At 34.4% G+C, this 17,672-nt stretch overlaps 1 protein-coding gene across 5 annotated transcripts; it reads right to left on the bottom strand.

Moving 5' to 3' along the window:
* Window positions 1-1,476: 1,476 nt before the first annotated feature.
* On the bottom strand, window positions 1,477-16,181 carry rxrbb (retinoid x receptor, beta b). 5 transcript variants are annotated; one of them, XM_051131528.1, is made up of 12 exons: window positions 16,042-16,181; window positions 15,171-15,223; window positions 14,835-15,035; window positions 14,568-14,715; window positions 13,222-13,401; window positions 10,831-10,982; window positions 7,628-7,757; window positions 7,385-7,517; window positions 7,265-7,306; window positions 7,042-7,133; window positions 4,058-4,163; window positions 1,477-3,683 (listed from the first exon to the last, which is right to left on the bottom strand). In XM_051131528.1, exons 3-12 carry the CDS (start codon window positions 14,979-14,981, stop codon window positions 3,545-3,547), a joined length of 1,269 nt encoding a protein of 422 aa, XP_050987485.1. In that variant the 5' UTR covers window positions 14,982-15,035; window positions 15,171-15,223; window positions 16,042-16,181; the 3' UTR covers window positions 1,477-3,544. The 5 variants fall into 5 exon arrangements, with proteins under 5 accessions (XP_050987485.1, XP_050987482.1, XP_050987483.1 ...); XM_051131525.1 differs by having other exon boundaries at window positions 15,187-15,223; XM_051131526.1 differs by having other exon boundaries at window positions 14,835-15,032; window positions 15,187-15,223.
* Between the last annotated feature and the right edge of the window lie 1,491 nt (window positions 16,182-17,672).

Raw genomic sequence — 17,672 nt, 5'->3', positions numbered from 1 at the left:
ATTGTATGACAATTTTAGTGCAACAACAGACATGTAACATGCCTAATGCAGTAAAGATGTTGGTTGTACAAGACCATACAAAAACAACCTTGTGTGTTTGTTTGTTTGTTTGTTAGATATATCTATGGCAAAAGTGAGTTTGCATTTGTCCCCTTAACTTTTTCAGCAAGGACAGAAAGATGCCATGGAAAAGCAAAAAAGAAAAAAGAAAAGAACAAAATTTTCAACGGTAGGTCAAAAAGAAACGAAAAGCAAATGAGCTCAGATCACAGAAAGGAAATAAAAGACAAAATCCAAAGTCTAGGATTCATGGTAAAATCCAGTGCAAACTATGTCTTTTCTGCAAGTTGTATGCAAACTACAAACTAAAGAAAGTGATCAAAGCAAGAGAATATATATTGATTCCTAGCCTGTCTATGTCTACACAATAGCTACACAATGTCCCTGAACAATAGGGTCTGCACAGTACTAGAAGAAATTAATTGTAGAAATTTCAAGTTGGAAGGTTTTCCAAATACAAACAGCAAGTCCACATCAATGAACTTTCATACTGCTCAGATTTAGTATCTCTATAAAGCTGAAGATAGCTGTACTTTTCCTTTTTGCAGTTTTACATGTGCACTTTTTAGGGATGTAATATCAAATGTCGATTCCGAAGCACCAACAGTTTATATTTATATATACACACACATATATATATATATATATATACACACACATATATATACACATATATATATATATATATATATATATATATATATATATATATATATGTATGTATGTATGTATATATATATGTATGTATGTATGTATATATATATGTATGTATGTATGTATATATATATGTATGTATATACATACATACATATATATATATATATATATATATATATATATATATATACACATATACATATACACATATATATATATATATATATATATATATATACACATATACATATACATATATATATATATATATATATATATATATATATATAAATTTTGTTTTAAAAAAAATCTGACACTGGTCAAAAAAAAAAAAAAAAAGGAATGACATTTTTGTGTATGTGTGTGTATAGTGCAGTTTACTTAAGGAATTACCACTCTTATACAGTTACCTGATATGTGATAAGAGAAGAGAGTGTATTATTAACTGACAGTTAACTAGTAAAACCAACGCAGGTTTAAGACAATTTCAGCCTAGGACACTTCAGGCAAAACAAAAAGAGAACGAAAGAAATTCGGCCTGCTTCGTACGATAACTGCTGATGACATAAACAGAAATTCATCTTTTTGTTTGTCCTTTTTTTCTGTCAAACATTAAATAAAAAACATATATCAAGCATATGTCAGTTAGGCACTCATGATGTGATAATAAAATGAGTGCGTGAAATAATAAAAAGAGTGCTTGCATTTCCCTCACGTCCACCTCTGGATTTAGGCTTAACATTGCACAATATCACATAAATTGCTTTTTTTTTTTTTTTTTTTTTTTTTTTTTTTTTTTTTTTTGAAGATTAAACATCTAGTCTTTTTCTGTTTGCATCATTTCAAGCTTCATTGCATATAGATTTCTTTGCCAGATTTCTCACACTAGCAAAGTAAATGTCAATTTTAACCTAGAACACCGAATGAATTCATTCATCTATCCGCCCGCTTGACCAGTCCTTACAGGTCGAGGCAAAATAAATTAGCCGTACAGGAAGAAAGCACCCAAACTTAAGAGATGGTGAAGCACACTTACATACAATTAAAGCTTATCATCCACAGTGTTTTAAAAGCCTCAAATGGTTCTATCAAAATGTAAACCCCACTTATCTAAACCAGTCAGGTAACTGGAGCTTCCATACTTAAAAACTTTAAGTTTAAAACTTGTTCAGAGGTCGCGCTAACCGAAAATTCTCCGTCATTGACGGATTTTTTTTTTTTTTTCAGGGACGGAAAAATCTGAAGGCTGTCCGTCATTTTGACAGATTAGACTGAGGGTGACGTATTGTAAATTGTAGCTGTAATTCCCACTCCTGTCCAGTTGGTGGCGAGTACGCTCCAGTCAGCAGAGCACGGGATACGAATGTTTTCCTATGTGTTTGATTACGCACAGGCGAGTACACAGAAGCTACAACGATTTATCACGGCACATTAAAGAGCGCCAAAACCGTATTTATTGCTTGAATTTTCTAAGGAAATTGAATTTGAAATCTTAGACTTTGTTTCATATCAAAAGTAACACAAATCCTATTGCTATTTATTGGAAGGAAGACGCACTATGTACTATTCAAACATCAACTGAAAACAGCATAGACCAAGAGATCGATTGTGATTTAAGAATCGATATTGGTTCATTAAAATGAGAATCTTTTAAAATTGATGATTTTATGATTTATTTCATTTTTTTTACCCAGCCCTAATGTATTTTGTTGTTTGTAAACACTGTGCACTGAGGTCCTGTAGGTTCATGCTTAAAAACTAAAATGTGAACAAAAATAAAAGAAAATTAAAATGACGGGTAATAACAGATTATGACAGAATTTTTACGACCCTGCTGAAGTCTAGCGCAACCTCAGATATATATATATATATATATATAATTTGTTATATTTGAATTAGAATAACACATTTACTTGCTTTTATTTTTGTTCACATTTTTATCTTTAATCATGAACCTACAGGACGACACTGTAGTGTTTAAAAACAACAAAATATGCTGGGTATAAAAACAAAATACATTTCTCGATTTTTATAGATTCTCATTTTGGTGTCTCAGCTGATGAATGAACAGTACATAGTGTGTACTGTTCATTATTAGGCCTTCCAATAAATAGCAATAGGCTAGGCTTTTTGTTATTTTTGATATGAAAAAGTCTCAGATTTCATATTCTGTTCATTTCATTAGGAAATTCAAGCAATAAATACAGTTTTGGCGCTCTTTAATGTGGCATGATAGATCACTGTATCTTCTGTTTCTCGCCTGTGTGTAATCAAACGCATAGGAAAACATTTGTGACAGTTTCATTGTTGTTCTGGATCCCCTGCTCTGCTGCCAGACTGGAGCGCACTCGCCACCAACTGGACAGAGGTGGGATTGCAGTTACAATTTACAATCGATCACCCTCAGTGTAATCTGTCAAAAGGACGGACGGACTTCAGATTTTTCCGTCACTGTTCAAATTCTGTCAATGACAGAAAATTTTCAGTTAACGCAATCTCTGAGATATATATATATAAGATATATATTATATATATAAGAATTAGCTTACTGTTGAAATGTAGCACCAACAATTTTTTCATGGCAAGTTTTGGGTCTCTAGACTCTATGGTGCACTTAAGAGATAGTCAAGAGAAAACGAAAAGAAATATCTGAACAAAAAAAAAAAAAAAAAAAAAAAAAAAAAAAAAAAAAAAGAAAGTAAAGAAATACCCCCATACCAGAGGCTGACCAATCGCTGTAATTCCCCTGGGAAGAAAAAGTGCAGTCACAGTTATCTCCAGGACCTAGGGTAGAAAAACCCTGTCTCCCAAACTTCCTCTGACGCAGCTAGTGGGGCGACTCCAGCATCTCCATTAGGAAAGTGTCAATGGGGGTGTCTCCAATCAGTTTAAAGAAGAAAAGATGCTCCAGACACTTAAGGCCAATGGAACGCAACGCAGGAAGTCGGAGGAGGAGCTTGGCAAACCTGTGAGTAGGCAAGCAAGCCGATTTTTTGGCACCTCCCACATCTTTATGAGATGAAAACATCTGACTGCTTATGACTTTTATGAATGTCAGTGTGCTGTCTACTTGAGGACTTCACATACAAAAATTTCAGTAAATCATAAAAGAGATCATTCACATGTAGTACATTTAGATTCACAACATAAATTTCATTCTGAGGCTCAGCGAAACAAAGAATGACAAAGAATGAACTGTGCCCGATAGCATTTCTTTGTATGTGAAATATTACAGCACCTGCTTAAACTGACTTGTGGATGCTTGGTGAATAAAACTCAGGTTTTGTCGCTGAAATACTATGCAGGCTTTTAGGAATTTGTGGTGGTACAAAACACTCACCTCCCCTGCTGATCTGGGTATTTCTGTTTGCAATAGGACTCCAGGGACGCGTACACCTTTTCTCTGAGAAGTTCCACCTCACTGCTGCTTGTCAGACCTTTGGCATCTAAGAAATATTGGAAATATTCAGCACAAACATACACCATTCTTTGGGTTTTTCTCCAGTTTTGATGTCAAAGATGTGCATAACACATGCTGTCAAAATGCCATTAAAACTCTTTATATACACCATGAGTTTAAAGTAACGGGCTATATATATATATATATATATATACACACATACATACATACAGGTGCAGCTCAATAAATGCTGTGGAAACGTTCATTTATTTCAGTAGTTCAACTCAAATCGTGAAACTCGTGTTTTAACTAAATTCAATGCACACAGAGTGAAGTCTTTGGTTCTTTTAATTGTGATGATTTTGGCTCACATTTAATAAAAACCCACCAATTCTCTATCTCAAGAAATTAGAATACTTCATAAGACCAATTTAATTATTAAAAGTATGTTCATTTACTATATATGTACTCAATACTTGGTAGGGGCTCCTTTTGCTTTAATTTGGCGTGGCATGGAGGTGATCAGTCTGTGGCACTGCTGAGCTGGTATGGAAGCCCAGGTTTCTTTGACAGTGGCCTTCAGCTCATCTGCATTTTTTGCTTTCTTGTTTCTCATTTTCCTCTTGACAATACCAAAAGGGGGTTAAATGACCATGGTGTTGGTGTGCTTGACTGACCAGAAAACTCACCGGACCTGAACCCCATAGAGAATCTATGGAAACCATTCCAAATGAAATACAAAACTTGTTCTCATATGAAAAGAGGACTTTCGACCACTTTGGTTGTGCATCTTTTTCTTCCACACTTTTTCCTTCCACTCAACTTTCTGTTAACATGTTTGGATACAGCACTCTGTGAACAGCCAGCTTCTTTGGCAATAAGTGTTTGTAGCTTACCCTCCTTGTGAAGGGTGTCAATGACTGTCTTCTGGACAACTGCCAGATCAGCAGTCTTCCCCATGAACCAAACTGAGCGACGATTTTGAAGGCTCAGGAAACCTTTGCAGGTGTTTTGAGATGATGAGCTGATTGGCATGTCAACATATTCTAATTTGTTGAGTGAATTGGTGGGTTTTTGTTATAGGTGAGCCAAAATCATCACAATTAAAAGAACCAGTCATTTTAAAAAACTTCAGTCTGTGTGCACTGAATTTATTTAATTCACAAGTTTCACAATTTGAGCTGAATTACTGAAATAAATGAACTTTTCCATGACATTCTAATTTATTGAGATGCACCTGTATATATGTATGTCCATATGTATATCATGTTGTTCCAACCCAGCTGATATTTTGAACGTTTAACCTTTTTTTGTACATACACTAATCAGTCAAAATTGAACAGTATAATTTTTACATTTTTTAAAGAAGTCTGCTCACCAAGCCTGCATTTATTTGATCCAAAGTACAGTAAAAACAGTACAATTTGGAATATGTTTGACCATTTAAAATAACTTTTCTGTTTGAATATATTTTAAAATGTAATTTATTCCTGTGATTTCAAATCAATTCAGCTACATTTTTAGCATCATTACTCCAGTCATATGATCCTTAAGAAATCATTCTAATATTCTGATTTGCTACTTTAAAAAATAAAAAAACAACATTATTTTTACACTGAAAACAGCTGAATAGAATTTTTTCAGGTTTCTTTAATGAATAGAATATTCAGAACAACAGCATTTATCTGAAATACAAATCTTTTGTAACATTATAAATGGCTTTATCATCACATTTGATCAATCTAAAGCATCCTTGCTAAACGAAAGTATTAATTTCTACCATTTCTTCCCAAAAAAAAAAAAAAAAAAAAAAAAAAAATTATACTGACTCCAAGCTTTTGTTATAGTTCATAATGTTACAAAAGTTTTTTTTTTTTTTTTTTTTTACATAAACGCTGATCTTTGGATCTTTCTATTCATCGAAGAATCCTGAAAAAAAAATGTACTCGACAGTTTTAAATATTAAAAATAATAATAATTAAAAAAAGCATATTAGAATGATTTCTAAAGGATCATGTGATACTGAAGACTGTAGTAATGATGCTGAAAATTCAGCTTTGATCATAGAAAATAAATTACATTTGAAAATATATATTTAAAACAGAAAACTGTTATTAATATAAATACAATATAATACAAATATTTGAAAATGTTACTGTTTTTGCTGTATTTTGGATCAAATGAATACATGCTTGGTGAGCAGAAGAGACTTCTTTAAAAAACTTTTGATTGTTTGTGTACAATGAGTGTTAGTTGGGTCGAAAACAACACTGGACCCCATTAACTTTCCCTATTCACTGTATGGACAAAAAAACAGAAATGTTTTAAAGGGGACATTGGATGCCCATTTTCCACAAGCTGGTATGAATTTTTGGGGTCTACATTAAATGTCTGCAAACACTTTGGTTAAAATTCCTCAATGGTTGTGTAAAACAACACCCTTTTTACCTTGTTAAAAACAGCTCTGTTCACAGTGACCCATTTCAGTGCATGTCTCTTTAATGATAATGAACTCTGTCACCCCACCCCTCTATTCCATTTTTTGTGTATAAAAAAAGAGAGTGAATGGATTTTAATCACTGTAGGGTGGTTGTGTCCACACACCACTAAGACAGATTTATATGCAAGCACCATGTAAAAGTGAAGTTTGCATCCGATGTCCCCTTTAAAAAATATCTTCCTTTTGTGTTCTGCAAAAGAAAGTATGTCAAACATGCCTGGAACAACATAAGGGTGAGTAATCAATCTTTTTCAATTGATTTTTCAATCACTTTATCAATCTTTTTTTTTAATGTGAACTACCCCTTGAAAAATTACAATCAACCAATCATCAAAAAAAAAATTCAATTAAGAAATATCGATCAAACTGTTATTGACTTTTGACTTCTCAAAACTTTTTTAGATAAACCCAAAAAAATGCTTACCTGGGTTAAACAGAACTATGGCACGCAGACAGCCAAGTTCAGTTTTGTCCATTTGCATATCACGCATCTTACAAACCAGCTCAGTCAGCACCCTGCAGACGTGTAAAAAATGAGACTAATAACCATTCTGAAAACTGCATCTCAGACAGAATTATAGGGAGCGTTTCTATACCAAAAAACATCTACACAGGTATGAAGTAAACACAAATGAAGCAGGTATTACCTGTCGAATAAGGCTCCCACCTCTGCACTGTGTGCACTCTCCCTACACAGACATTATGAACACGTTAAGCCTCTAAAACGACTATATTATTACAGAGTTGCAAACAGAGTTCAGGGTGACCTGTCAAAAAAGGCCTCCACGCCCAAGTTGTGAGGGCTGTCTCTGGGCACATGTAGACCTGTGGCCAACAGAATCTCATCCTTCACGCTGATGGAGCGATGAGAGAAGGCAGCGATCAAGAGCTCATTCCATCCTGTTAGAAAAATATCACATGCATATAGTAAAATTCTTTCGTGTACATTTATCTCAATATAAAACAAATGAACAGCGACAAGTGAGTGTAAGAATGTCAAATGCTCATACCAGCCCTGAGCAGAATGACTTGGTCATCCAGGGGCAACTCAGAGAAGTGAGGGATTCTCTTGGCCCACTCCACCAGAGTGAACAGCTGTTTGTCTGCAGCCTGGCAGATGTTAGTCACTGGATCATTGGGCTGGAGAACAGAGAAGTTACAGAGTCAGTGGAGGAAAGAGTTAGCGCAAATGCCTCTGGCACTTCTGAACAACATAAAGAGAATTTGAGAACTGATAAAAGTCTAAGTGCTTTATTCTTTGTCAATCTGTCTGTGGGGATATTCAACTCCAAACACTGAGAATTCAAAAGATGCTAATCTCTACACCAGCTCTGGGAATACCAGCATTTAAAACGTTTTAAATAAGGGCTGTTTTTTACCCAGCAGGAAACAGACTTTGCCAGGCAACAGTCTGCAACAATCAATGCTTGGCATAACTTTGCTAAAGAATTGCTTACAACCTTTCAACCAACCTCTGAAACTTCCATTTCAAGGCAACTGCTGACAATGAGCATGTTTACATGAATGCCAATATTTTGAACACTCCCAAATATTAGTTTACTGGAATAACATACTGTACCAGATTACATTTAAAGCTTGGCAAAAATCAAGGTTACTCTCTGGCAATGACATCAAAATGTAATCATTTGTGTATATGGCTCAGGGTATTGCATTTTTTACGTGAGTTCTGATCTTAAATTAAGCAATAAAATCTATGGCGTATTCCAGAAAGCTCTGGGGGAAAAGGAAACTTGTATGAGCTTGTGAGGTTTCTGCAGATTCAGCATTTTGACTGTTCCACTTCGGCTATACGAGATGAGAACATTTTTATTATTTCTTGGCTTAAAAAAAAAAAAAAAAAGTCAGAGTGTACAATACATTTTCTTTTCCCTACGATGAAACACTCACTCTGATTGGATGCACTAACACAGTAAGGGCAATTTTTGGAAACGCTGGGCCAAAACAAATTAAAAAAATAACTTTTGAGTCTCACATTATATTAAGTGGCCTTAACTACTATGTAATTACAAAAAAAAAAAAAAAAAGAAAAAAAAAAGTACAACGTACTTAGTGTGTTCATACTGCAAAACTTGCAATACTGAGGTGGGCTAAGGTTAGGGACAGGTTTTGTGGTATGGGTATTAAGGGTGGGTTAAGGTGTAACGGATGGGTCAACAGTGTAATTATAAATGCACTTACAGAAATTAATTACAGATGTAATTACATGCAAGATTTTTTTTTTTTTAAATATAAGTACAATGTATGTGGGTAGTTGACAAATAGCCAGCATAATTTTTTATTAGAATTTTATTTTTGTAATGCATGATCTTTTTTTTTTGTTTTTTTTTTACGTTCTTACTGAACTGTACCACAAATTTGTCCTATGGCGTGACATAGTAAAAATTAAGAAAATAAAATAAAATAAAAAACTATTAATCAAATAGCATGGGAGAGATTTATCTTCATTGTTAGATACTTCTTTTCATACAGTGTTATTTATTTAATTTAAAATTATAATTAACAATTTTTCCCCATGACTTGTTGGACAATTTCAAGACAAACTTTGACAACAAGATAAACTTTGCTGTCATCAATTCAAAACTGGTGAAAATTATACCATTTTAAAATGAGTGATATTTCTTTCTCCCCTACTGCAATACTCAACTGTTTTTTTAAGATATTTTGAGATCTGTGGTTCTTTTATGTGTGTCACACTAAAGGACAGAAATTGTAGTTATTAAAGTATTTATGTTTCATTTTGAACACGTCAAAGGAGAAAGAAAGTTTATTTTTGATATAAACGTTTTTTTTAATAATAATAACTATAATAATAATAATAATAATAATAATAATAATAATTTTCATCAACCAAATTCACTCTCTTAGTCAATCAGTACGTTACTGAAACTCTTCTGTCATTGCCATTATTGATATTTACTAAAACAGACACTTCTACAATTATGCCAGAGGTATGTATTAACATTTTTATGCTATTATATATATATATATATATATATATATATATATATTTGTTTTGTTTTGTTTTTTTGTAATTTATAAATGTTGTAATTTACTGAACCTTACTTGAGACAGTCACACCATAGAACAATTTGACTCAAAAAAATAAATAAATAAATAAATAAATAAATTCAAACAACACTGCAGCCTTTTTAACAACAGTTCCATGTAGGATAAAGACATGTGTAACGATATATAGCATTTTAAATAACAACATTAATTATATTAATTTTTATTTTGTGGGACCGTGAAAATGTCATGTCACATCAATAACCCATGTACACAATAAGTGCATTGTACACAGTAGTTAAGACCACCTAGTATAAAGTGGGGCCGACTTTAGTTTTCAGCAGCATTTTAATATAATTTATCTTTCTTTATTTGATTATATTGTTAATTCAATAAATAAAATATTAATAAAATATTATGAATATTTTTAAAATGTTTATAGACTGGACCGTACAGACCCAAAACCAATGCTATTATGTATTATTAGTGTGAACATAAATGTCAGTGTTTTTACTGCACTATCAACTTTAAACAACTTATACAAAATACATGATACTTCAGCCAATAATGGGTTCAGGTTTCTCATGGCTCGTTTACACCATGAGGTATGGTTCATTACATTACAGTACAGTACGGTACGATTCGGGACAGTACACCCTGATCCAGCTTGCGTTTCTACCGCCAAGAGCACCCTTACATGTTAGGTGAGGTGTATGCCGGAAAGTAGCGATCAACGTCATTCTCATGAGAGAATAAGAGAAAAAATAAAATTATAAAATACACCATTATATTTTTTGTATTTGTGCACTTTGATGTAAACAAGCCCAACATGCATGAGCAGCATGGTGGAACAAGTGAAAGAGACGCTTCATTCTTTCCTACTGTAGCACATACAACTGACGTTTTTGTCAACCAATTAACATAGTGCTGTGAGCTTAGCTCCACACTTTTGGTACATTTTCCTGTGCTAGGTACCCCAACGGAAGAGCACCAAAAAGTGGTATGTTACGGTTGCTATTTTGGTACGTCTGACAACTTCTGACAACGGAAACAGAAATAATTGCACGCCGTACTGTACTGAACCGTACCGCTCAGTGGAAATGAGCCATTAGTTATATTATTTGTTCTGTAGACTTTCTAAACAACAAGCGTAACACAGCCATGGGTGGCGTGTAAATATACTCACTGAACCAGTGGCATCAGAGTGCAAGTCTGATCTGTGCTCTACAGCTGTCTCGGCCTCCAGGATCTTCTCCACAGGCATCTCCTCATTGGCTGAACTGCTGCATTCATAGTCTCCATCCCGCTCCTTATTCTTCTGACGCTCTTCCTGAACAGCTAAAGGAGGACAGAAGAGGGGAAACTCATAAATGTCAAGGAATCAGCTCGGCCATCTGTACCACATCAGTGTGCTGTGGTACATGATCTGGCATGGAAACCAAAAGATGCGATTCAAAAACCATCACCATTGTGTCACTAAGACAGACACTTCTCGGGGAGATTGCTTCCATGTACTGTAAGTTGCTTTGGATCCAAGTTACATTGAAAAATAACTAATTACCACCCAAATGACTTTCAAAGGTCAAGACAGGCTTCAAGGCCAGATTTACATTCTGTTATATATGAAAATGTAAGAACAACTTTATGTCCATATTACCTCTGAGATACAATTTTATTTATTACTATTACATTTATTATTTACAATCATTGCAATCTTTATTGTATAAATTTTATTGTATAAAAACTGATTTCTATCAAAAAATTACTGATTTTCTATCAAAATTACAATGACTATCCATTTCAACATGTTCATGGAAATAATAGAAATAAGTTGGAATTTAACAAATTTAATTCCAATTGCAATCACACTTTAAGTAAGTTAAATATTAATTCAATTAAAAAAAAAAAAAAAAAAAAAAAAAAAAAGTCCACTTCCAGAACAAAAATTTACGGATAATGTACTTACCCCCTTGTCATCCAAGATGTTCATGTCTTTCTTTCAGTCGTAAAGAAATTGTTTTTTGATTAAAACATTTCAGCATTTTTCTCCATATAATATCTCCTGATATGGTGCCCCGAGTTTGAACTACCATAATGCAGCTTAAATGCTGTTTCAAACAATCCCAAATGTGGTTGTAAACAATCCCAGCCGAGGAAGAAGAGTCTTAATCTAGCAAAACAATTGGTTATTTTCATAAAAAAAATACAATTTAAATACTTTTTGATCTCAAACGCTTGTCTTGTCTTGCTCTGCCTGAACTCTGTGTATTTGGCTCAAGACTTTTGGGGTATGTTGAAAAACTCCAATCGTATTTTCTCCCTCAACTTCAAAAATCATTTCAAAATCATCCTACATCGCTGCAGAAGTACTGACCCAGTCTATGCAAAGTAACCATGCAAAGAAGATCAAACACCCTTAACAAAAAAGGTAAAACAGCAATATAGGATGATTTTGAAATTAAGGGAAAACATTAGACAGGAGTTTTTCGACATACTCTAACTGTCATGAACCGGAAAAAAAAAAAAAGTTCAGGGAGAGTAAGACAAGACGAGTGTTTAACATTAAAAAGTATATCAATTGTATTATTGTTATGAAAATAACAAATAGTTTCGCTAGTTCAAACTCAGGGGACCATAGAAGTCCAAAAAAAAAAATCCTGAACTGTTTTCCTCAAAAAACAATTTCTTTACGACTGAAGAAAGAAAGACATAAACAACTTGGTTGACAAGGGGGTGAGTACATTATCTGTGTTCTGAAAGTGGACTTCTCCTTTAAGTAAAATAAATATTAATTATGTTGTGCATGGGTACTATTTTTAAATTAAAATTGTGTTATCCTATACATCGCTCAGTCACTCTGTTCTCTATCTGAATTGTCCATTTAAGATCCCTAATGACTGACCATTATTTTAAGTAATGTATTTTATTTATTTATTTATTTAATTGGTCCTTTTACATACAGTAAGTACTAACCAGTGAGTAGTTACACATGTCAAAAAAAACAGTAACCACACATGAACCTTTAGTCCACATAACACAGTTCTCAGCTCTTCAGATACTTAATGAACCACACAAAGGATTCAGTGCGTGAGGCACTGAATGCAAATATTTATGCACCGTTAATGAAACCAAATGTCATAAAAATCATAAGTGGTTCTTGGTTCCCAACCCTAGTTTTTGTCCTGCTGGTTGTTCCCCACCCACATATGACATGCTTTTCATCATCTGCCAGGAGCTGTGGACTAATAAGCTATTTGTTCTTACATTGTTTAACTAAACCCAATCAATCCATCGCTGTCACTGTAGCTCCATACGATCACTGTGCTCCTCCTAACACATGCAATGTCTGACACAACGTTCTCATACGAAAAAAATGCTGAATTTCCGTCACATAATGCTGATGTACCATTAAACTCATTTAAACACCAGTTGCATTACATAATGCTACTACAATGCCTTTCACCTGACTCCATTCTCCACCTACAGTACCTATACTGTATGTTTCTAAACATATAGCTTGCAAATTTCTTCATACTATAGATGATAAATCTTTAATGGAAGGCTGACAGGTACCCACCCTCTCTTTTCATTCCCATGGCCAGGCACTTCTGATAGCGGCAGTACTGGCAGCGATTACGCTGACGTTTATCGACCAGACACTCCTTGTTGTCCCTGCAGGTGTAGCTCAGGTCCTTCCTGACTGTGCGTTTGAAGAAACCCTTACAGCCTTCACAGCTGTACACGCCATAATGCTTCCCTGCACACATAAATCATGTGTCAAACAATTTCATTTTTCAAAACATTCACTGTAAACAACATGCCCTGTTGCAAATGTCTTGATAAAGGAAAATAAGATACATGTCTAATTTCAACATTACTTACTCTTCAGATATTCCCCACATTTCTAGTTTCAACATTATTTGTTCTTCAAACTTTCCTCTTTAAAAAGTGACTCAAATTGGTTTTTGACCAACGAAAATATGTACAATTTAACAATTAACTCCTGAAGCCATTTTGAAATTCCAATATCTCTGGAAATAAACTATATATAGCCTTAAAAATGAAGATTCCAAAAGGAAAGTTGGATAAGACCCAATATCTAAAAGGGAAAAAAACTTGAAAAGTGCTTTTTCCCCCATTTTTGAATAGTCACCATTGGCACATAATGCAACTAAAATCAACAGACTTTATTAATAAGCCTTCTAATCTGTGTAAAAATAACAATGCTGCTGCAATCTTTCTGAAGTCATTTTTACCCCCCTGAAATCTGGCACTGAATCTCAGGTGAAAATTGTAAGATTACCTCTACAAAATTAAAAAAATGCAGTTTCAGTGCAGCTTCAAAGGGCTCTACACAATACCAGCCGAGGAATAAGGTGTGACTAGGGTGACCACCTGTCCCGCTTTGCATTGTAACGCACAGCATTTTCACACCTTGTCCCGCACGTCCCATACTGAGAAAATGTCCCACATTTTCATCAGTCTGTTGGTTTTTAATTATCATGGATCCCGCAAAATCACATCTATGTCCCGCAACAGATCTGTTGCCAGGTGGTCACCCTACGTGTGACCTTTCCATTGTGATTACATAATGCGTGAATTGCAAAAAGCTAGTGCAACCACAAGCATTTGTGGTTAAAAAGTGTATATATATATATATATTTCTTTTCTTTTTTTTTTTTTTTTTAGAAAATGACCAATCGTTTTACTAGATAAGACCCTTATTCCTTGGCTGGGATTGTGTAGAGCCCATTGAAGCTGCATTAAAACTGCAGTTATGACCTTCACTCTGTTCGCTCTCATTGAAGTCCACTATATGGAGAAAAATCCTGGAAAGTTTCTCTCAAAAACCTAAATTCCTTTTCAACTGAAAAAAAGGAGGACATAAACATCTTGCTTAAAGCTTAATGCTCTAGTACACACCAGAGGAACGGTCCCCACAAATGGCGCACATGCGTTTCTGGGACAGCATTGGCCCAGAGCCACTGACAGACTTCAAGACAAAAGGGGGTTTAACATCATCAGAGCTGCTGACAGCATGTAACCCAGACACAGACATTGAAGAGTTTATCTGCAAGAGATAAACAGACAAGTGATGAGAAAAGTCATCAGAAGCACAATAAAAGATCACCAATACAGGCCTTTTTTATTATACGGAGAAGTCCAGAAGAACTTGAATTCCTGACTCACTTGAGAGTTGCTGATGGGTCCATAGCCAATGGATGGGGTGCCCGGAACGCCGGGAGAGCTGATGGACGAGCTGACGGCTGACAGTGGCGAATCTATGGAGCTGACAGGGCTACTGACGGCAGAAGTGGAGGGCGGTATGGAGTTCATAGATGCACACTAGACTGGCCAATAGAGAGGAAACTGTTGATCGTTGATTATCTACTGAAAGACAGTGGACACAAAGAGGGATTTAGACACAATACACTGAGTGCACTGAAAGATTTCTGTAATATTTCTGGATATATCATTAAAGCCCCAAGATGGTCATTCCAGTGAAGAATGGAAAAGAAAGCAAACCTGGTGCCATACTCACAATATCCACCTTTTCAAATGTGTTTCCTCTTGAGTATCTTAGAAAATATGGAAAAAAAAAATATTGCGAGGTGTACATTAGGAAAGAAAACGAGGCGTTTTGTCTGCTGTTTACTGCTCTATTAATCCTGCTGCAGATCCAGGCCGATGTCTAAGGCTGTGTGTCAAAAACTTAAGAAAATGACTACCTAGACAGCACACTGGGGAACCATGAGAGTGTTCGAAGATTTTAATATCAGTATGTTATGATCTACAAAGCAGTCTAAATAGGTAGCTCACTAGGTTCGAAACTTCGAACACGCCCATATTGCCCAAAAATGCTGCCTAGGTAGGCAGCTCACTAGGTTTTGGGACGCAGCCCAAATCTGTTCCTTATAATCACCCCCACCAAAACTGACACTATCAGCGCTAATGTTTGCCAACTACATATGTAATTGATAATATGTAACTAAAACGGAAAAAAACTGTGCTATTAGCGCATCTTAACACGAAAACGAGCGTTGTTGTGAAGCCCCTGACAGCGTTTGGATTATTTATTATTTAGCACGCAGCGCGGAGCCCAGCTAACATGCTAATGACGGCTAACGGACTGTTTACGATTAAAGGAAAACCATTCTGTCCGCCCCTTTTACACTAAATACACTGTTTGAAACGCACAGATGAATCTATTTACGTATAATTATTATTTTGTGCAGCATACAAACACTTCTATGCCAAAACACAAATGGCGAGACGAAATAATACGGCCAGCCCGTGTTAGCTTAGCTTAGCCTAGCTCGTCCAAGTGTTTGTTTGTTTTTCCGTCATTTTTACAGAAGTTTGCAGAGTTTATATGAGCATATCGACTCAGTCTCACCCATCAAACGCCGAATCCTCCGACAGCAACGATTCGTGTCCTTTAAAGCATCGTTTCATCTAATTTTTACAGTTTACGCCATAAATGTTTGCGTCCAGGCAAATGCCTTGTTAGTCAAGCCTCCTAGCGGACACCAAGAGTCTGTTCACTTAAGAAATATATGCAAGCAAATAAATAAATAAACAAATAATTAAATAAATATACACGCAGAAAAGTACTACATGTTCTTTTGGTTATTAAAATGTGTTATTTAGTCTGAAAGCTTTGGAATAATGACATTATTATTATTTAAGAATAAACAAATAAAGTTGGCTGTCTTTTTTTTCTTTAATTATTATTCAATTAATGCATCATAAAAAAAAAAACACCTTTTAATTTTATTTGTACAGTGCAAAGGAGCAGTCAAGTTAGCCCTCTATGGGACATTGTCATTCATAAATGACGCTAAGAAAATTGCATTAAAAATAGAATAATAATGTTCAGTTATGTGTGGAATGTGTTAGGTACACTGAAAAAGAAGAATTTTGTTGGATTTCACTTGTACCACAATAACTGATTTAGATTTCTAAGATGAAACATAATGTTAAGGTTGTTTTAATGCTTCTAAAACACTTTCCAAGCAGTGGATTTGCATCTAAATTTGTCAAGTTTTAGACATTTTCATGTGGGTTCCAAATGGAATGTTAATAAAGATATTTAATGCAACATCAAGACCTTTTCACTTCTTTTCAGATAGTGAAAATGTATTTGAATGTGTCGGATGTAAAAAACTAATTTTGGAAAATTATTTTAGTCCTAAATCTATGTAAAATATGAAGTCAGTAATTTTTTTAAGATGTGAAGTCACAGTTAGTCCCAAATACATACCGTTTTTATATATCTTAACATTCTTACTTCCAAAGTCAACTTCTTGAATCACACAACAATGCAAGACTCAGATGCATTAATATAATTTTCTAAACTCAATCTTACAAAAACATTAATATATATTTCTAGTTTTTCACATTTCTAAAACAGTATCAGCATTATTATGCATTATCTGTGCAAAAGTTACAGTTGAAGTCTTTTCAAAAACTTTTGAACAGAATGACTTATTTTGTCTTCTGGAAAACATGCAAGTATCTTCTGTACCATCTAAAAGGCAGTACTAAAATGAAAAAAAAAAAAATAAAAAATGTACACATCTTCATTCTGTTCAAAAGTTTTCACCCCTGGCTCTTAATGCATTGTGTGGCTCTAAAGCATCAGTGAGTGTTTGAAACTTTTGTAATAGTTGCATATGAGTCCCTCAGTTGTCCTCAGTGTGATAAGATGCATCTCAATATCATACAGTCATTGCTGGAAATGGTTCAAAAACATAAAAACGCTGAAAAACCAAAGATTTTTTGGGACCCGAAGGATATACTAACTATCCTTAAACAAAAAAAATACAACTGTGGATCATTCAGGTAACAACACAGTATTAAGAATTAAGTGTATGTAAACTTTAAATGAGTCATTTTTATAATTTCAACTACTCTATTGTGGACGTCTTTTATGTGAAATATCCTATTCACTACTAAAGTGTAAATCCTATTCAGTACTAAATAAGAAATAGCATGCATTTTGTATTAATCCTCTTATTTTGGATA

The sequence above is a fragment of the Labeo rohita genome, chromosome 16 (assembly GCF_022985175.1).
Source record: "Labeo rohita strain BAU-BD-2019 chromosome 16, IGBB_LRoh.1.0, whole genome shotgun sequence".
NCBI classification, from domain to species: Eukaryota; Metazoa; Chordata; class Actinopteri; order Cypriniformes; family Cyprinidae; genus Labeo; species Labeo rohita.
This window is presented reverse-complemented; position numbering and strand designations above follow the sequence as displayed.